Source organism: Micropterus salmoides, unplaced genomic scaffold, assembly GCF_014851395.1.
Source record: "Micropterus salmoides isolate LMB-PRFRI ecotype aquatic unplaced genomic scaffold, ASM1485139v1 Ms_hic_scaffold_18, whole genome shotgun sequence".
Classification (NCBI taxonomy): Eukaryota; Metazoa; Chordata; class Actinopteri; order Centrarchiformes; family Centrarchidae; genus Micropterus; species Micropterus salmoides.
Genome location: NW_024040928.1, coordinates 4,859,018 through 4,879,214, shown reverse-complemented (window position 1 = coordinate 4,879,214; position 20,197 = coordinate 4,859,018). Strand labels below are relative to the sequence as shown.

At 39.9% G+C, this 20,197-nt stretch overlaps 1 protein-coding gene across 1 annotated transcript; it reads right to left on the bottom strand.

Moving 5' to 3' along the window:
- Positions 1–5,402: 5,402 nt before the first annotated feature.
- LOC119909578 (G-protein coupled receptor family C group 6 member A-like) lies at positions 5,403–19,077 on the bottom strand. The gene is made up of 6 exons (XM_038727843.1): positions 18,867–19,077; positions 16,728–17,019; positions 13,898–14,740; positions 12,887–13,102; positions 8,361–8,478; positions 5,403–7,571 (listed from the first exon to the last, which is right to left on the bottom strand). The coding sequence occupies exons 1-6, from the start codon at positions 19,073–19,075 to the stop codon at positions 6,430–6,432; spliced, it is 2,820 nt and encodes a 939-aa protein (XP_038583771.1). The 5' UTR covers positions 19,076–19,077; the 3' UTR covers positions 5,403–6,429.
- Positions 19,078–20,197: the final 1,120 nt, after the last annotated feature.

The window sequence follows — 20,197 nt, the reverse complement described above, 5'->3', positions numbered from 1 at the left end:
CATTTCTGCATTGCGACACTGTATTTAATCTGTTATCACTGGATCAGCTGCCTGAAAACAAAAACTGAAAGATACTGTCAGTGACAATAGCTGCATTGTTACTTCGACTTATGTAAGAGTTGAAAAGAACAGCATGTTGGCTTAACATCATTGCTGTTACCAGCAACCAATACATTTCTTATAAGGCTGAAAATCTGATGTATTCTGAACAGTGAGGACAAGCCTTTTAGCTTTGGTAGAGCATGGCTAGTGTGTCTGTGTGTCGGGGGGTCAAGCAGCTTTACCTGCTTGAGGTGGATCAGTAGTGATTGGCTGACACTTGTGTAACAGTCTCAGGTGGCTATGCTGTGCTATTCTCAGCTGTTTCCCATCCAGCTCTTTCTCTCTCAGGCTTGCACAACAAGTGCGTTGTAAAAGCTGAGCCCCCCGAGGACAGAGATCATGTCAGGGATGTCAGGAGCTATTCATGGGTGAGCAGGCATCTGTCTACTGAGAATATGTGGCTTAAGAATAGATTCAAATGAATAACAGAAAGCGCCATTGATTCAGTGCTGTTTTGGACGTTTTGGCGCAGTAGGCCTGACATGCATTGGCAAAAGTGTGTGAATTGAGCTTTTAATCATGATATTTTGTAATTATAATAACTTTATTAAAATTTGATTATTCTTCACTCATATTCTAGTCTGTGTAAAATTGGTCGGACACCTTTCACCAATACACCATTGATCCATTTAGGGAGTCAGATTAGGGGTGTGATGAAACATTGAGACGGAACATTTGCACAAGACTGGCGTCCATGAGTACAAGACAAGAATATATTTTAATAGACCTAGTATTTGGAAAAATATTTATAAATAAAATATTTGATTGGGGAAGATTTTTAGCATTAAACACTTAATTTCCTGCATTCTGGAGACATTTCCTGACCCCCACCAAAGCTCGTTACAATGGAGGTCGAACATAATCAAAGAGTCCAGGAGTTATGCAAGAAAAACATAAGTTTATTGAAATAAACATGAAATAAAATTTAATTCAAACAAAACAACAAATCTAATGGGCTGGCCAAAACAAACAAAAGAAAGGGAAGCCCTCCAGACCAGCCCACAAAGGGCCGGAGGATCTGGAGGCTCCCCCTCTACCCTAAACCAATCCCTAACTAAACAAACAGAAATAAAGCCACGAAAACTAAACTACCAGTCCCATCAGAAATATGAGAAAAGAACAATGATCAAAGGAATACAAATCAGTCACAATCTCTGTGGTCTGCGGCTGCCATGTCATTTCAGTGCAACAGTGTCTTCTTTGCTGTTCCCTTGTTGATGATGCTCCCTTCAAACAACAATATCACTACATTGTAAAAAAAAAAAAAGAAAAAAGAAAAAGAAAAGTTAATCCATAACAACATCCTTTGGCACTTGACAGTCTGCTTATTTGACTTAGTGGTGGTGACAATCTCTGTGATCTGTATATGACTAAGTATTGTTTAGAATACTCACTGCTCTGGCAAAAGTGCACCAAAGATACCGGAAAGGGCAAAGGGTGGAGTCACGCAGTGCTTATTTAGTTTGAAGGGTGTGGAGTTTGATGATCATACAGAAGATTTTCATCATGTTCTTTATTTATTGTTCCAAGTAAACCGTTGACTTCAGTGATAAAATAACTAGATAGAATTCCAACGAGTAGTGATTACCATATATTTATTAATAGCCTCTCTGTCTATGTGGGACAGGCCTTTAATTCCTGCTATCAAATTGTTTATTTCAACCAGACTGAATATTATTTGTATAAAACTTAGGCTACTGAATTACATATGAATTAAGAATCATTCATTTGAAATAGCTCCGAGAGATGGTGCAATGGTTCATCTAGGCCAACCTCAGAGAGAGAGAGAGAGAGAGAGAGAGAGAGAGAGAGAGAGAGAGAGATCAACATAGCCTACCTTAGAAAGGATGCCAAAGGTTACCGTAGTATATTTCAACTTGGATTCAAGTTTTGACTCTTTTGATCCGTGGACCTTACTGACTAAAGAGATATTCTGACTTAATGACTACTTTAAAGTCAGTAAATCTGAATGAATTATACTTTTGTGCTCATGGTTTCTGTAAAATGAACTGAAAGATTGAATTGTGGAGAACCTTTTTATGATGTGTCGCATGTCCATATTGACAGAAGTTTAGACATTTACATTTGCATGCACGATCTAAGCAGCTCAGAACCAGAGCCCATGTCTAAGTGAGCCCTGCATTTATTTGTCAAAACCTGTAGCCGCACCCAGCCAGTAAAAGGGACTTGCTGTTTAACTGGGGCTCAGCTATATTTACAGTACATGCATTTATGTTGTGCACGTCCATCTGGTGGGGCAGTGTCGCTGTAGATTCTCAGTGAACTAGCAAACTGGCTTGAGCTTAGCAGTCAAAAAGAAAGGTGGCGTCCAGCCCCCTCTTATGAGTTTCTCGTCACCCAGACCTAAAACACCTGAGGGAAAAAAGTCACCATTATCTAGAATTGTACATCATGGTCAGCGGGGGGAGAATGTAACAGGGAGAATGTAACAATAACATATAATATATAATGCAGTAATCAGTAGCTTATTTTTTACTTAAGTTACTTTTTTTGGACAACGCAGAGGTTTCTTCTATATTTACATTGCATTGCAGGTTTTATTATTGTGCAAATAAACCTTTCTCAAAGCATTTTATTTGTTAATCAACATTTCTTGGTGCAAGCTGTTTTCCAGAACATTTTAAACAAATGCTTTCAAAAAGTGGTGGCTACATGTTCGCAGTGTAAATGACCCTCCCTACCTGCTCCCTCCCTACAGGTTGAGTTCATGCTTACCGCTTCACCTCCACTCTCCCCCTGCTCTCTCTCTCACTCGGCCCTGTCACTTTGACCCTCTGTTTCGCTAATACCATATATTCGCAGGGTACTGTAGCTACAGTTACTGTAGTGTCCAGTCCTACAACACTGAGGTGGTTTTCTTGCCAGGTTTAACTCCTGGCTTGGTATTTAGTGCATTGTGATTGGTGAGTTTATTTAACAATGCAATGGGTCACAAAATAAAAAGTATTTTTTGGTATCTGCCCTAGGTGACTGCTTAGCTTGCCCATGCCTGAAATCAGCCCTGCGTGTATTTGACATTGCTTTGTCTTATAATATTGGGGTTTGGGTAAAAATGACTTATGTCTGTCATTCTTCTGAATGTGGCCAGTGTGCCAATGTAGGGTCTTGAGACAAAAAAAGTTTAATCTGACCGAACTTTTGCTTCAACACTGCGTCATCTGAAGAAAATGCTGCTTTGGCCAATCAAACACAATGCAAACACACATTCCTGGTGGATTAGTGTGTAACATGAACTAGTAATTGAGAGGTTAAAAATCCTGTCTGTGAGTATTACAAACCATTGTGCAATTTTGGTGTTTCTGACCCCTAGCATGGACATGGGAATGTTGAACTTTGTGGATCACCATTTGTTTGTCTCATACATGAGCACAAAGGTGCACACAGTCCTGCTAATGGTTTCACACTATTCCACTGAGAGGTGGTAATGCACAAACAAATGTTAATGCTCCAGCAAAGGTTCCTGTCTGGACACAAGCAATGTGTCAGTCTAGACTCCATTCATTTTAAATACCATGATGTCACAATAGGGACTTTTCACATTTTAATATTCATTGTGCACATGTCAGTAAACTATTTGTTACTCACATGAAGTCTCTCGTGATTGAAATATAATAACACAGCATAACCATCAAAACATGTACAGTAAGCAGTGAAAGATAACACGCTGTATACAAAGACCAGCGACAAAGTCCTTATCTTGTATTATAAATTTCCAGAGAAGCAGGATTCACTTCCAGAAGATCCTTCTCATTGTACAATGGAATAAACTTTTGTAGTCCCTTCATGTTACACACAGAACATAACAGATAAATAAATGTATATTATAATAGGATAACATATAAAATAAATACAAGAAACAATATAGGCCTGTGCAGTTATTTCTATTCAAATATACATGTATATTCAAATATACAAATATATGTATGTATAAACCCAGGAAACACTTCTACAGTGCATTTTTTGAATTGGCGTTTGGTGGAATGTAAACAGTAGCAACAAGATAGTGATGATAAATAAGGTTTTCATCTTTACATAGAAAGTCAGAAATTTGGGAAACAGTGTCTACTTTGTCTGCGTTAGAGCACCAAGCATCATCAATGGAAGCACAAAGTCTGTCTCCTCTCATTTTGCCGAAGTCTCGCACTCTGTCGGCTAAGAACATGGTCTGCCTGGCGAGTGCTTTATTCGGGAAGTTGATGGAATAGGTCTTTGTAAAGATGTAGTTACAAAAGTCTCTGATTTCCCATCGTTTGGTCAGCTTGATCCCATTTCAACCAGACCAGCCATTAGCAGTTTTAAGGCCAAGCTAGCTTAGCATGGCTCCTGTCCCGGATCTCTTTCCTCTCATATGGGACAATCACCGATGGTGGTGCCTGGCTGGGTGGATTGTCTCAAGGGCCGCTGCTCTTTAATCCAAACCCTGGCTTCCTTATCCAGTGTCATGTGTTTCAGAAATAAAATATAGTTTGAGCTGCAGCATCGGCATGAACAGCCGTTGTCAAAGTCAGCATCTCCTGAAACAGTGTATTAGAAAAATTTTGGCCCTTTAAATCAAAACCAATCAGACACAACCCAGTGATGACTTAGCAAAAAGCTACCGGCCTCAGATCACTGATCTCCTCAGTGTGTATTTCCACGTTCTGTTCCTGCTTGACACTCATGTCATGTAGGCTAAACATAGAAGTAAAATGTCAGATAGGCCACTCTAAAAGTGAAAGAAAGTAACTGAAAGAGGCACAATATATATATACCCTATGTAATTACATCTAAAATTATAAATAATAATGTGGTATGAGATTAAATGTATCAGCTAGCAAATACAAGTCAAAGATGATGTACCTGTCCTCCAGGCAGGGTGGAGTCACGCAGCGCTTATTTAGTTTGAAGGGTGTGGAGTTTGATGATCATACATAAGATTTTCATCATGTTATTTATTTATTGTTCCAAGTAAACCGGTGACTCCAGTGATAAAATAACTAGATAGAATTCCAACGAGTAGTGATTACCATATATTTATTAATAGCCTCTCTGTCTACGTGGGACAGGCCTTAAACCAGACTGAATATTATACTGTATATATCAAAACCTGTAGCCGCACCCAGCCAGTAAAAGGGACTCACTGTTTAACTGGGGCTCAGCTAGATTTACAGTAACAAATGTTACTGTGTGTGTAATGTTATATTATGTGTATTGTCTTTGTGTCTTCAGTGAAGTGCTGGATTTCATATTTAAAGTATGTGTTTCATATTGTTATCCCCAATTCAGTAGAACTGGCTCAGTAGCATAAACAATGTTTTATTGGTGGATACAAGAACTGCACAGGATTCAAACATTTAAGTTAAATCAGCTTTTCTTTTAAGAGGATGTAAACGTATCATCATGTTCAGCTCAAAGATGTATTTTGGTGAGAAATACTGAATGTAAATGAAGTTTAAAGATGGAGATGAAGACAAGTCCATCTTTAAGCTTTTAGTACCTGAAGCAATAGTCCAACACTATTACAGCCCCTTGCATTGTTTTAGTGCAAGACCCGCTTAGTCTTTAATTGTGTGATGTGGACCATTCACACAGTGAACAGTTTTTACCTTCTTCTGTGCATCTTCACATCACCTTGAAACAAAGAAGGCTGAGTTAAGCTGCAGTTATAATGCACACAAAATGGCGCACAATAACAAGTCAATAAAAAGCATTTTTGTTTTACAGTAAAACTTTGAATAATAGCCCGGGCTTTTATTTGCTAAAATCACTGAATTGACCCTGCCTTTATTTGGGACAGGCGTCCATATGGGACAGGCCTTTAATTCTTTTTGCACAAAACTGAAACTACTATGAAACAGTTTATTTATTATTTTAACAGAATAATACTTATGTAAAAATGATCAAATAATGTCATTCATTTGATCTAGCCCCAATTTTGAAGTAACATTACGACAACAACAAGGTGCAGGATGAGAGAAGTTAGCAGAAAGAGAGCGATGGACTTCACATGACTGATGGATTCATAACTGATGGTTGGACCCTTACAGACTAAAGGAATATAAATAATCAAGGAACGGACACATTCGGACTTAACGAGCGCTTCAAAGTTGAAGTTTTACGGTAATACCACTTGTAGTTGCATGTAATACAAATTAGTCATCTTTAGTCCTCTGTTTGTTGGAGAATAAAACTCTGTTTTCAGCATAAACACATTTGAACTTAAAATACAATAATACAATATAAAAATACAAAAGATGGCTTTTAACGGGGATAAGGGTATAATAAAATATCAGTACAGTACACGTCAAATGCTCCTGGAAACCAGTTTTAGAAGGACATACTCCTACGTCTCCGTGTCACTTTTGTTCCTAGCCCGTTAGCCCGAGGATACGCACAAATCTTTTCATTGGACAAATCAGTAGGACTGTCCTCACTCAGTGCTCCTGATCTCTTTAATTTAGTAAACGTACTTGACATGGAAGACCTGATAATCATTTGTGAGGGTGTGTTCGTTCTGGGGATATCTATATCTATCTCAGGGTCTGACTCACGATTTGGACTAGAGAAGGCTCGCCATCTCCTCAGAATCATCTCCAGTGTATCGGTCTTTGACCCCCGTAGTGCTTCGTAACACTTGGGTAAGAAATGACAAAATATGATGCCATAGCTGGATACTAGAATGGCTGAAGCCTGCACAGGAGTACTGTTTTCATTGTTGGTGATATAGACTGGAACAAAACACACCCACACAAACAAGTACATCAGCATGCTAAAAATGATGTAGCCAGTTTCACTGAACTCCTGAGGAACTGTCCTGCCTTTGAAGGCCAAGAGGAAGCCAACCAATGCTAGCAGAGCTATGTAGCTCAACATAATGCCAAAACCTATGTATGTGGCACCTTCACGACACTGGATTATTCTCTTCATGCTTTGTGGAGATTGAGGTGCGTCATCAATGTAAGGAGAGTCAAAAATCAGCCACAGAAGACAGATGAGTCCCTGGACAGCAGTTATGATGATGACAATTACAGGTGGCTTGTACAGTGCGTGTAGTCGCCTGTTTGTCATTTGACCAAAGGGAAGGAAAGCCAGGAAGGTACGATAGGCTTTTACCAGATTGCAGGACACACACAGGGTGAAGCCCATCCCGTACATTACCTGGCGGGCCCGGCAGAGGTGCACAATGGGCTTGCCCATGAAGCATATCACACTTGCGAAGCTCACTGCCAGACCAGCCATCATCACACAGGACAATCTCACCTCCGCTCTTTTCATAGGTGGGGAATCTCTGTACACCAAAAAGATAATGAAGGTAACCAACAAGAGCAGAATGCCAAAGGCTGCAGCTGCCATCATGGTGATGGGATGAGGATCATTCCATCGCAGGTAGGACTCCAATCTTGGCTCGCAATGATTCCAACCCTTGAGAGACCAGGTTCCATTGGGACACTCTTTGCAGTTATGAAGATCTGAAAATGGTGATGTACTGGTTAAGTAGGATAAGGTCATTCTGGTTTATTTAGGTCTGCAGCAGTCATTTTCAATGACGAAATGACAGTTTGCTACAATAAAAAGTACCGAGTGTATAGCTCACTACTTCAGTTCACCAAAACATGTTGTTGTGATACAGTGTACATTTTTTGTCCCCTCAAAATAACACATCACACAGCCATTAATGTCTAAACCGCTGGCAACAAAAGTGAACCCGTAAGTGAAAATGTCCAAATTGGGCCCAATTAGCCATTTTCCCTCCCTGGTGTCATGTGACTCATTATTGTTACAAGGTTTCAGGTGTGAATGGGGAGCAGGTGTGTTAAATTTGGTGTTATCGCTCTCACACTCCCTCATACTGGTCACTGGAAGTTCAATATGGCAATTCATGGCAAAGAAAAACTGAAAAAAAGAATTGTTGCCCTACATAAAGATGGCCTAGGCGATAAGAAGATTTAGACATTAATGGCTGTGTGATGTGTTATTTTGAGGGGACAGCAAATTTACACTGTTATACAAGCTGTACACTCACTACTTTACATTTTTCACAAGTGTCATTTCTTCAGTGTTGTCACATGAAAAGATATAATCAAATATTTACAAAATGTGAGGGGTGGACTAACTTTTGTGAGATACTGTGCATTGAGAAGAGACCTCATGTGGACAGCATTATTCCGATGTATGCTTAGTCTAAAATGCCATGTGTCATGTTTGTTTACATTTTGAAGCTAAATTTAATATAAAATGAGCATGACAATCAGGCATACCCTGGGCATCTGAATAGGTCCCCTCCACACATTGGGTGCAGTTGTAACAGCAGGACACGTTCAAGATCTTCTTTACCCAGCCAGGGTTGCAGTGCTCTGAGCATCTAGACTGAGGGGACTTAGATAAACAAGATGACAACTTAGAACTGAACAGTCTGTAGAGAGATAGACTGTAGATATTTAAAGGTCGGGTATGTGATAGTAATCCAGTACACTTCTTTTTGTCAAATTCAGTGAATATCTCCACGCTGTCTGTTGTGTGTGTGTGTGTGTGTGTGTGTGTGTCGGGTCGGTACATTGCTCTGTAAATGGGAAACAAACAAAGTGACTCAGACTGAGACACACGACCCTATGACAGCCATGATTTGTGTGTCAATAACGTTAAATGACTTGCCCACAGACATTCAGCCTACTTTCTGGTTCACCAAAACATGTTGTTGTGATGTTAGCTCTAGCAGCAGGAGAGTTGTGAGTGTCGCTGTCTGGAGCTGCTGTGCTGCTCTGGGACTGTCTCATCCTCTCTGCATATTAGCTTCACAGCATCAACTGTAACAACAGTTAGCTAACCCACAAAGTAGCTACATGTTACAGCTGTCAAGTTACATTACTTGCTGTGATGCTGTTCATACTATATCATGACACTGGAATTCACATACCCCACCTTTAAGCCTTTGTTCTACTAAACTTTGTCTTTCGAAAAAGCGGAAACATACTGGAGTTTATGGCCATATCACATGCTACAAAATAAAGACCATGTTAGCATTCAACTACAGCTGCCCTGTGTCTTTTATCACGCACTGGAAAGGTGCAGTTATGATCTGGTATATTTGAAATCATGGATTGTACTGGACCCCATTTGCTATCATTTTTGAACAGTTCTCTGTCTACTGGTTGTGTCCCGGACCACATTTAAACTGCTTGTGTCCAACCAGTCCTAAAGATAGCTGGGGTTGATGGAAGCCCAGGCCTGCAAAAAATGTTTATAAAGCTGCTTCTTGCTGCTGTGGAAAACAAAGGTTTCAAAGTAACATACAAATCAGCTCTACCTACGAAATATCAGACCCTACCTTTCTCAGTACACCATCCAGCTTCGTCCTACCACACGCCATCAGAGCAGGGATATCCCTCTCTAACTTTAAGAAGCTCTTGAGAACTCATCTCTTCCAAGAACACTTTCCCTCATAACCTATTACATTCACTTCCTGTGCTCTTCTTCTTCTATTTCCTTAAAATTCTTGTGCTGATTGCACTATTCATTAACTCTTACTTCTTTTACCCCATTGATGCGGTAGACGCTTATAGCTCTTACTACCATTTTTGTTTTTTTAATAAAGAACTTAAATGCTTATTTCTAATGACTTTTGAAAACATATTGTACTTGTTAGTATTGCTCAAAGAGGGTATTTACACTGACAGAAGATGGAGATGGAGAGTACCATAAAAACCATGCTATTGCATATAACCTGCTAGTTAATGTAGCTAGCCATAGAGTTTTAGAATTTACTATGTCTACTAGCTATCCATACAACTTACAAGCTCGTCCACCTAAGTTATTTCTACTCCTCTTCCTGTGACCTCTGTCCTCTTCCTCTTAAAATACTGTTGAATGCTCGTGACATTTTTTTTTTAAATGTAAAAAAACAGGTTTTTAAGGCCAAGGATGGTCACAGACAGGGGCAAACAAAGGGCCCAGGAGTTTGTCCCTGGTGCTCTGGGTCTTTAGAGACCTTTATTCCTGTATTCTTGAGAATTGTATGCAAGTAGAGTACATAACTAAATGAGCCTTTAAAATAATAACACTAGAAAACTCTCTTTAACTCTCCTAAAGTAAAGAAATCCACTAAGGTGAGTCGCCCTGTTGCTTTCTGTCACATGTTCACCATATCAGAGCCAGTACTGGTGCCGCTGCCCAGTGGCAGGTAGAGTACTCATAATTTACTCAAGAAGAAGTACAATTACTCTATCTACTATATATTTAAATATATATTACTGTGCAACAGGTTATTTATAGGGACTGCAGTTTGCTTTGCTTGTTGATCATCTGTAATTTAGCCTTTTCTGTTTAAAACAATTATTTTCCTTTTTAAATCTCCATGAATGTGTTGATAAAATCACTTTAAAATATCAGTTTGCTGCCAAGCCACTATGTTTGCTTGTCTCTGTTATTATGGACATGTAGCCCACCAAACCACTTACTTTGAAATAACACAGGCAGCCCATACAATCTGATTATTCCCAAAGCATCTATATAATCTTAACAATGCAAAGAATCATGTGACAGCAACACGGGAGAAACTCGTTGTTGAAGCAGGTAAACCTACATTCAGAGGAAGCTGTGCGTCAAGCGTAAAGCCCAACGCTTTTAACACGCCATTAATGGAAAGTGAAAGTAGTCACTTGTCGGTGTTAAAGAGTGACGCAAGGTGCTTTCCAGCAGGCCACCAGTACCATGGTGTGCTGGATTTCAGTTGTATTAGTAGAACAATAAAGCCTTAAACTGAAAAGGTATTTGCCTGATTTTCTAAATGTTTGCATCTGCCCAGCTCTGTGCTGTGAGAAGTGCCAGAGACCAGAGCTGATCGCGTAACTGCGCACAGCCTGGATGACAGCTAATTTCAGTTAATGAAGCAAAATGCAGATTACAGACTGGTGAAGTTATGAAGGTATGAATGAAAACTGTAGTGAAATAAAAAGTACATTACTGGCCCAAAGAAATTACTGAGTAAAGAGTAAATGTAGGCTACAGTTTTAAACCCACTCCTGCTGCTGGCGTCCCCAAAACTGTCTTCAAGTAGGCTTTGAGTAACAGCAGCACAAAAGAAAAGTCTGTAGCCTAATATTGAGGCACTTTGCTTGCACCTGCCTCCAGCGAACAAGCAGACTAAACATGGTCAAGTAAATAACAACCAGACAGAACACAAACCAATACTTGGCAGACAATCATTGTGACAGCAACACGGGAGCAGCTCGTTGTCGAAGCAGGTAAACCTACATTCAGAAGAAGCTGTGTGTTGTGCTTAGAGGCCAACAGGACTGTTCTATCCACCCATGTTTCCCACCCCTGCTGCTGGCGTCCTCAGTACTGTCTTCAAGTAGGCTATAAGTAAGAAAAGAAGCCTAATATTGAGGTACTTTGCTGCACCTGCCTCCAGTGACCTTTTTTCCTCCCCTTAACTTTTCAGCAACAACTTTGTCTTCTGTCACGTTTTCTACAGGCCCACATGATTTTTGTCCTCGTTTCAACTGTTTATTTAGCCTATGTCTGATGCAGAGTGTATGATTGATTGACTAGTCACTCATAGTAAAGCGCCTTGGCTATGAGCCAACTCTGAAATTCTCTGGCAATTTCGGAGTTGGCTCATAGTGTGAGTGACTAGTCAATCAATCACATGTATAACGGCTCCTATGCGTAGGCTATGCTTACTGCTATGTATTGTCAGTCGTAGATCTCTTACTGTATTGATGCTTGTATGTTGCTCCTCAAATGTAAGTGGCTTTGGATAAAAGTGTCTGCCAAATCAGTAAATGAAAATGAAAAGTCGCCCATCATCTGGTTTTCATCAGTATCACTGAGACAGCCCTTCTCAGAGTCACTAATGAGCTCTTAATGAATGCTGATGCAGAATCAAGCCTTTTGCTTGGTGTCCTGTTTGACTGACGTGTTTTGAACGTATCACTAAGCTGGTCCAGTCGTGTTTTTATCATTTCAGAAATATTGCTAGAAGAAGATATATTTTAAATTCTAGAGATGCAGATGCATGTGTGGTCCATGCTTTGATTTCCTCTTGCCTGGATTATTGCAACAGCATCTTCTCTTATCAAAAAAACGTTGAAATGACTACAGACCAGAACCAAGAGGTACAATCACATCACACCTTTTTAGTCTCTTTACATCCCAGTCATTTAAGATCTTTAGCCAAGGGTCTCCTGTCTCTTCCTGAGTCAAGGCTAAAAAATGAACTGGGACAGAGCTTTTGCTATCAGGGTCCAGAGTCCTCTGGAATGACCCGCGAGAGGAAATTTGACCGTCTGAGTCAGTGTCTTTTCTAAAATCGTAAATCATCGTAAAGCATATCCTGAGTTTATCTGAGCCAGTTTTTTTATTTGCTTGTTATTATTTCTTATTTTGCCCTTCATGTATTTTATTATTCACTGTGGTATTTCATTTCATCTTGTGTCTCTGTAAAGCACTTTGGAATGTAAGTGCTCCATAAATGAAGATGTTTATTATTATGATTATGTTTATTGTTATTGTTAATAATGTGCAAGTCTTTGCAGTCCTAGCATAATTAATCATACAAATGGGGATAACATTGTAAGCTTCTGGACAGTCTCTTCTTGCAGGCATACATGGACCATCTCCACACAAATATGCCCAATTATAATACTGTCTGTTTCAGGCCCTTAATGTCTTCGGTGACCACTTGACCTTTTGTCTTGACTCTGGTGCTATAGTGCCCCAGGACACATGGACAGTGACTACACTGTTAAAGTGAGTGGATGCTGTGCGTATGGTGTTGTCTTACCGTGGTATTGGCTGTTGAAAGCCAGGTGAAATTTTCCTGATAGAGTTCTATTTGTTTCGTCAGGACATCGTATTTCCCAATCCTTTCAAATCGTCTGCAGAGTTCATCCTTTTTCCATATGATTAGATCATAACCATTTACAAAATCACCATTTTCGTCAAAGTAAAAAGTCTGGTTGTCAAGGTCGAACTTCACCTTCCTCAGTTCCTCAAGAAGCTGCCAAGCAAAGAACAGAATGTCAGTTAAACTGCTCCCTTTGGAGTTTGTCACAATTTTCAAAACTACTAAAAGAATTTTAATGGTGTGTTTATATAGAAGGCCTTGTGTTAGTAGCGCAAGTTTGACTGCTGAATTATTTGTGTTGACTCACATTACACCTTTTACTAACATATAGTGAACAAGCGAGCTATAATGGTTGGAGCACAAAACATTGTCCATATATACTATGAGTGATTTTGCCTATGTTGACTGCTGACTGCAGGGGAAACGGAAATGTTAAGGAAATTAGAACTGAAATTTATCCCAAAAAAATAGAGCCCATGCACATAGACGGCAACAATAACGACAGTGGAGGTCGGAAACTCAGTGGCTCGCTGCTCCAGTTAATCCAGTTATTAATCCTAAAGTTGAAAAAACAATGATTTAAATTCTGGTGTTTATTCGTCCAGAAGCTCAACAGCTTTCTGTCAGCTAACAGCAGCTCAGTCCCTCCACCCCAACTAGCTCTCCCCACACTACACTCTGCAAAGCTCTGCGATACGTGTGAATTCTTTCGTTGAGTTTGCTTTATTTGCGTTGTCATGTCACCCGTTGCAAATTCAAGTCTCTCCACGTTTTTTATTGACTCTAATCCTGGCATGAGAAAAATTTTGCTTCGCTTTCTGTGTGGACACACAGTAAGGGAAGGAAACACACAGTACATTCTAATTCCTACTTAACATAAAGAGGGTACTGTAAACTTTCAAATTTGAATTTGTGCTCTCTCAATGTCAAGATCATTTAAATTCTTACCTTATATGGTGGGAAGTTAATTTCTCCCAAGCATGTGGAACTGCTGCAGTTTAGTAGCTTTTTGAGAGCATTTGCTACGGCCCACACGGCTACTCTGCTTAAGAAGACTTCACTGGTATCCAGAGCGCTCACAAGGTAGTCATCATTTTGTTCTTGGGGATCCTGGAACTTGCATGCGTTGGGAGATTTGATTTTCAGGAGTTCAGTTGAGGGACAATAGGAAGGGGGCTTGCTGGAGTAACATTCTGGGGTGCAGTTGAATCTCAGGTTCTTGTATTCTTCAATGAAGTTGTTGTATCCTCCTGGGGTTGCAGTAAGATTCTTGAGATAAGTATCAAATGATATATCCTTGCCTGCAACAAAGCTAAAGCCCAAGATGTCCCCAACCTTGTTTATGCCATCCATTTTGGCAAGGGACAAGCTCCTGGACCAGCCATCACTGGCAATCCAGGTCCTTGATGTGTTGGTCCTGATCATCTCCTTAAAGAGATCTTCGACCAGCTGTGTCTTGAGGATAAGCAGTACCACCTGGGCACTGGAGGAGCGGATCTGCTCAGCGACCTGCTGGATACGTTGCACGCTGTATGAATTATCAAGGTAATTAGGCAACACCTCCTGATAGGCCAAGCACACACTATTTGTCTCAGCATCTATGAGGAAGCTCTGGAAAGCTGCTCTTCCATATTCGTCATCCCCATACACCACCCCGACCCAGTCCCAGCCATAGTGATTCATCAGTGTGGCGACTGCTTTGGTCTGGTGCTTATCGCTGGGAACAGTGCGTAGAAAAACTGGGTAACGAAGCTTATCACTCAGTTCTGGTGAAGATGAGGTGCTGCTCAGCTGACAATGAGATAAAAATGTACCAGAAGAATTTGAAACACACCAAAAATGAATCAGCTTTAATAATAATTTGTGAATAACAGACTATGAAAATACAGTCCTAGTATTTGCTATAGCACCCAAACGTCCCTTCAAATCCGCAAATTTCACCCATTTCACAACAAAATTAAGGGATATACATTCAAACCTTAGTAGGATTAGTAATATTAAAATATTTACTTGTTTGAGGTCTTACCGGGAGTTAGATGAGAAAGTCACTAAAATCCAATCTCAGGGTTCAGTTTAACATCCAAGCAGATTGACTGGAAGTAGGGGCAAACAGCTAGCCTCAAATGCAACATATGCATACATATTCTACATCACACATTACCTGTACAGGACTTCTAAGGTGATGCTGATGTGTTGGGCTTGCTTGCTGTTGTACAGTAAGAAGATTTACATGTGTAAATATGACAGATTTGGAGTTAGATGGAGCTAGGCTAACTGTTTTCCTCTTCCATCCATTCTGTTTATGCTAATCTGGGATGATGTCTGATACATGTCTTGGGCCTGTACTGAATGTATAGACTTGAAAATGAAATTGATCCTGCAACTCCCTGTAAGAAGCCAAACATATTTTCCAATATCTTGTAGTGTGTCTTGAACAAATGCAGGTTAAACATTAAAGCCTCCACAACTAATACATTATTACAAACCTCATTTATTATGTTAGTTATTTTTCCAAAATGCGATAAAACAAAAATCTGTGATTTGTTAATTCACGTGAACCTTTATTTAACTTTCAAAAGTACAAAGAGAAAGATTTTCATCATAGTTATACTGACCAGTGTCAAAATATAAAAAAGTTATATATAAGGGAACATTTCTGAATACAAGAATGCAAAGAATTTAGGTCTTTCAAAATAAGACATCTTATTGTGTAAAGGGTAAGGTCAGAAACCACTTTTGAATATGCGTGACCAAGCCCCCACTGCCTAAGAAACCGTCATGCTTCTGTGACAAATATAGCAACATGGTCTTGGATGTACTTTGGAAAACCGTTTATTTAACATGGTCTGCTGCCGCATCCAGAAAAGCAGCCTGAAACTGTACTACGCAAGGCGGAAGTCAGTTCAATTGTATGCAGAAACGCCGCCGAGTTCTCTGGGCCCACATTTCAACTTGTTTTCGGGGGGAAACGTGCCAAAGATGGAAAAGCCCGTCCAGATTGTCATCAACAAAAGGTGCAAAAGCCAACATCTGGGATGGTATGGGGGTGCATCAGTGCCCACAGCCTCAGTGAGTTACATGTGTGTGAAGGTACCATTATCTCGAGGCATATATAGGAATTTTAGAGAGACATATGTTGCCATCAAGGTGATGTCTCTTCCTGGGACACCCATGCTTATTACACCAGGACAACGGCATGTCTCATTCTGCACAGGCTACAACAATGTGGCTTCGTAGACGCAGAATATTTGTGCTTGACTGGCCTGCTGCTCGTCCAGATCTGTCTCCTATTGAAAATTATTGCGCAACATGTAGAAGAGAATCAGACAACGGGGACCACAGAGTTTTGAGCAGTGGAAATTTTGTATCAAGCAAGAATGGACAATAATTCCAACTGCAAAACTGGCACAATCAGTGTCTTCACTTTCCAAGAGATTAGAAAGTGTTAAAAAGGAAAGGTGATGTGACACAATGGTATTTTTCCAAATTTTGTTGTGTGTTGCAGGCATAAAATTCTAACTTTGTTTAAACATAGAAAATAAAATTACATTTGTGGTAAAACTATTGAAAATATTTTCTTTGTACTTAAGTCATTTAAATAAAGGTACATGTGAATTAACAAATGAGAGATTTGGGTTTTTATTGCATTTTGGAAAAATATCCCAACGTTACTGGAAATGGGGTTTGTAAATTCCCACAATTAAGTCTATCAACCAGGGCATGAAACACCCTCTATGTCTAGACTCTATTTGCTGATCAGAAAGTATTTGTGACTCACTAGAGGAACCATGTACACATTCAGCAGTCTGGCCACAGCGATGGACACCTCCGAGTACAATGCTCCTAAAATAATCTTGACTCTGGGCCTGAAGTCAGTATAGTCGCACTGCATTTCGAGAGAACTGTTGACTGCGAGCATATGCCCCACATTCTGCAAAGCTTTGCTTGCATATGAGCATGTGTCACACATCAAATATCCAAGACGCACTCCCGGGAGGAAGCCAGCTCTATTTATCTCCTCAATTTCGTGGATTGCAGACAAGGATTTCAAAAAGGATGCCAGATCAAAACTGAAAATGGCAAACAAACAAAAAAACAGCAAGCTATTCACACATTTTTATACATGTAAATCTTTAAAGACATTTTGGTTAGAGGTGTTTCAGTTCATAGAAGTTACATTATATTTTAAAAGCCCATGAAGTCACAGGTGCAATATCCTGTGACTATTGTCATATATCAGACATGCTGCTGGTGTAACATGGACTGTGGGTTTTATGAAGCGAAGTAATCTGTATTCGTAATGTAAGATGTTCAGTTTTGTTTATTGTGGAATGACTCATCTGATCTATGTTCATTTTCAAGTTCAAAATCCTATTTAGGGGTTGTACCAGAACAGGTTTACATGGTTTAATTTTCAAAAAACACCATGGTTATGTCATACTGCACATTGTTGCAGCTCCTCTTTCCACCCTGTGTGAAGGCTTCGTTTTAGCTGTTTCCCACTGCAAGTGATACATCTTGCCTCGACATGAACTTTGTTGGGAGTTGCACATGCGCAGTTCCTTGTTAAGGACTACTAGCCAATCAGAAGGCGGGTCGTGAGAAGCCGGTAAACACGGCTTCAGTTCATCTGTACATGTTCCCCTTAGCAGCTTTGCAACATGGACTGGAGCAAGAGTTTCAGAGTGGTGAGTTATTAATCTGTAACAAAAGCATCTTTCATCCATAAAGTTTTAACTGAGCTCTGTCTCTACATCACAGGAACAACTTTCTGTCCATCGACTGCCTGGAGGGCAGCTAGTGTTTGGAAAGGAGAGGAGAGTTGTGTGCTGCAGCTCAGAGTTTATTTCCATCAATGTTTTTGAGGGTGTGTTGGACTAGCCGCTTGGCGAGCATTATGACGCACATTTTGTTGTGACATCACAGTGATCAAAAGTGAAGCGGCTGGACTGCAAACGAGCTGTTTTCAGGAAGTTCAGAGCGAGAGAGTTTTCTGTGGGAGATGGGAACTCCCTTTGGGCTGGACTTTGGACTTTTTCACTTTGCAAACCTATTACATGCACAAAAAAGAGATGTAACTCAATAAAGGAGAGGGAAAAAGCTACAACGCATAATATGACCTCTTTAAATTAAAAAAAACAAACAAACTGATAATGTACCCAAGTGCTCTCACAGGCAAAAATAAATAAAGTCAAGAAGAGATCATAGCATTGACTGAAAAGATGTAGATAAAAGCCAGATTTTATTGAAGCTACCCCCTCGCAAAACAAATGATGAAACTTGTGAAAAATATATGCCAGTTAGTTAGACATATACATATATGTATTTTCCCCCACTCCTAGTGCACTGCACCAAACTCATAGCTATTTCACTTGACTCAGAGAAACAAATTTTGACTGTGTAGAGTGGCACTTTCTCTTCATGCTTCTAAGTAGAATGAACGTTGGCTCAAATATACTAAGAATAATCTACGTACTGTACCTTTACTGTGTAGCTATGCCCCTGTAATGTGTAGCCGAAAAGATACAGATAAATATAGATACATAAAAATTTCATTAAAATTTAGAATCTGGTGGAGGAAAACCATTTGAATCAGTCCAAACTCTTTACAATTCCTACTTGGAAACACATGTAGCAGTGTCATATATGGCCAAAATCCCTTTCATTTGGTCTTATCATACCTTGAAGAATGGTACGCACCATCCGTTTATTAAACACTGCCAGAATCTGGTCTGACATTCAGACATATCTTGATAGTGCTATCATACTTCATAATAATACCCCCTTCCATACCAAACCAGCTCTACCAAATGTGGAGGCACACAAGAATAAAATAACACTACAACTCACTTACTTAAAATGAAAGATGCACTTCCTGAAACATACATGTAGTAAATATATCTGTTCTCATACTCACTCTGAGCAGTGGAAGCTGTCAGGTCTAATCCGTTCACGAAGAGCCTGCACTTTTTGATGACATGGCAACATTATACCTATCACAACGTCCCCGGGAGCTTGGGCCCCACAAATGCACTCAGTAGGGTCACGAGCTCCCACATGAGCCGGGATGCCGCTCAGCATTACCAGGGCCAAGAGGAGGCTGCACAGCAGACGATGCTTCTGCATCATGAATGGTGCAGGTAATAAAGCTCTTCAGGGATGTGAGAACACTTTTTATCTCTCACGTGGAATTTGGGAGGTGCCAGACACAGTTCCTGTAAGAAACCTGTTTTAAACGGAACTGAAAAGAATGTGTTGGTGCATGCATCAAATGTCATCAAGCATTTACCACTCCGACAGGTGCTAGCACAAGGAAGTACCAAAGAACACAGATGGCTTATAACTATATGTGTTTTTGAACCGGCATGCTCTTTGTTTGTTGAGACAACCCAGCTGGAACTGTGTTTTGTTTGTTTCCTGTGCTTGGCAGAATTGGGCGTTCAAAAATCCCAACATGTTTTGGATAGGGTCTAATTATCCTCAGGTCTATTTTGGACTAGGCTGACTGTCCTTAGGTCCTTCGGATGAAAAAAAAATCAGAAGAAGAAGAAGAAGAAGAAGAAGAAAATGTCTTTAGCCTGTGGGGAATAAAGTTCTGTTTTAGTTAACCAGTTTTTGATCAGGGTTTATAACCATCTGTTTAATAAAATTTGTCAGGTTTGGGTAGGCAGAACATTGATACTAATGTTTCTGCAAAACCCAGATTACCCGGACAAATTAGACCAAAGTAAAAATGTCTATTCTTGTGTTGCCCTTTAAAGCACCCATGTAAAGTTCTGTGTGTTTTTATGTAACTTTATGCAAGGATTTATTCTGATTCTCTATTTTTTAGTATTACCATTGAGGGCGCCGTCTGAAATGTTCTTATCTTACACATGAGGATGTTCATAAAACATAATCAAAGACATAAAACGTAGCTGACCCGTGACAGTTTGATTGACAGCAGTGCTAGACTCTCAGAGGTATGGGCAGGTTCAAGTTCAACATGACTGCATGACAATGTTTCAGGAAACTAGATTATTGCTGATAGAAAACAGTAGTCTGAAGGTGATAAGTCTAAATGTTAGTTAGAGCAATGTGTATTTATGATCACTTCAGTCTGTATTCTAGTTTATTTTACTTCATTTATTAGGTTACACAAAGTACCAGTCCTGATTCGAATAGAGACAAAATTCACCAAGACCTGCCCTCAATTGGCACCGACTAATCTCTTAACTCAGGAACCTTAGAAACAGCTGTAGAACCAGA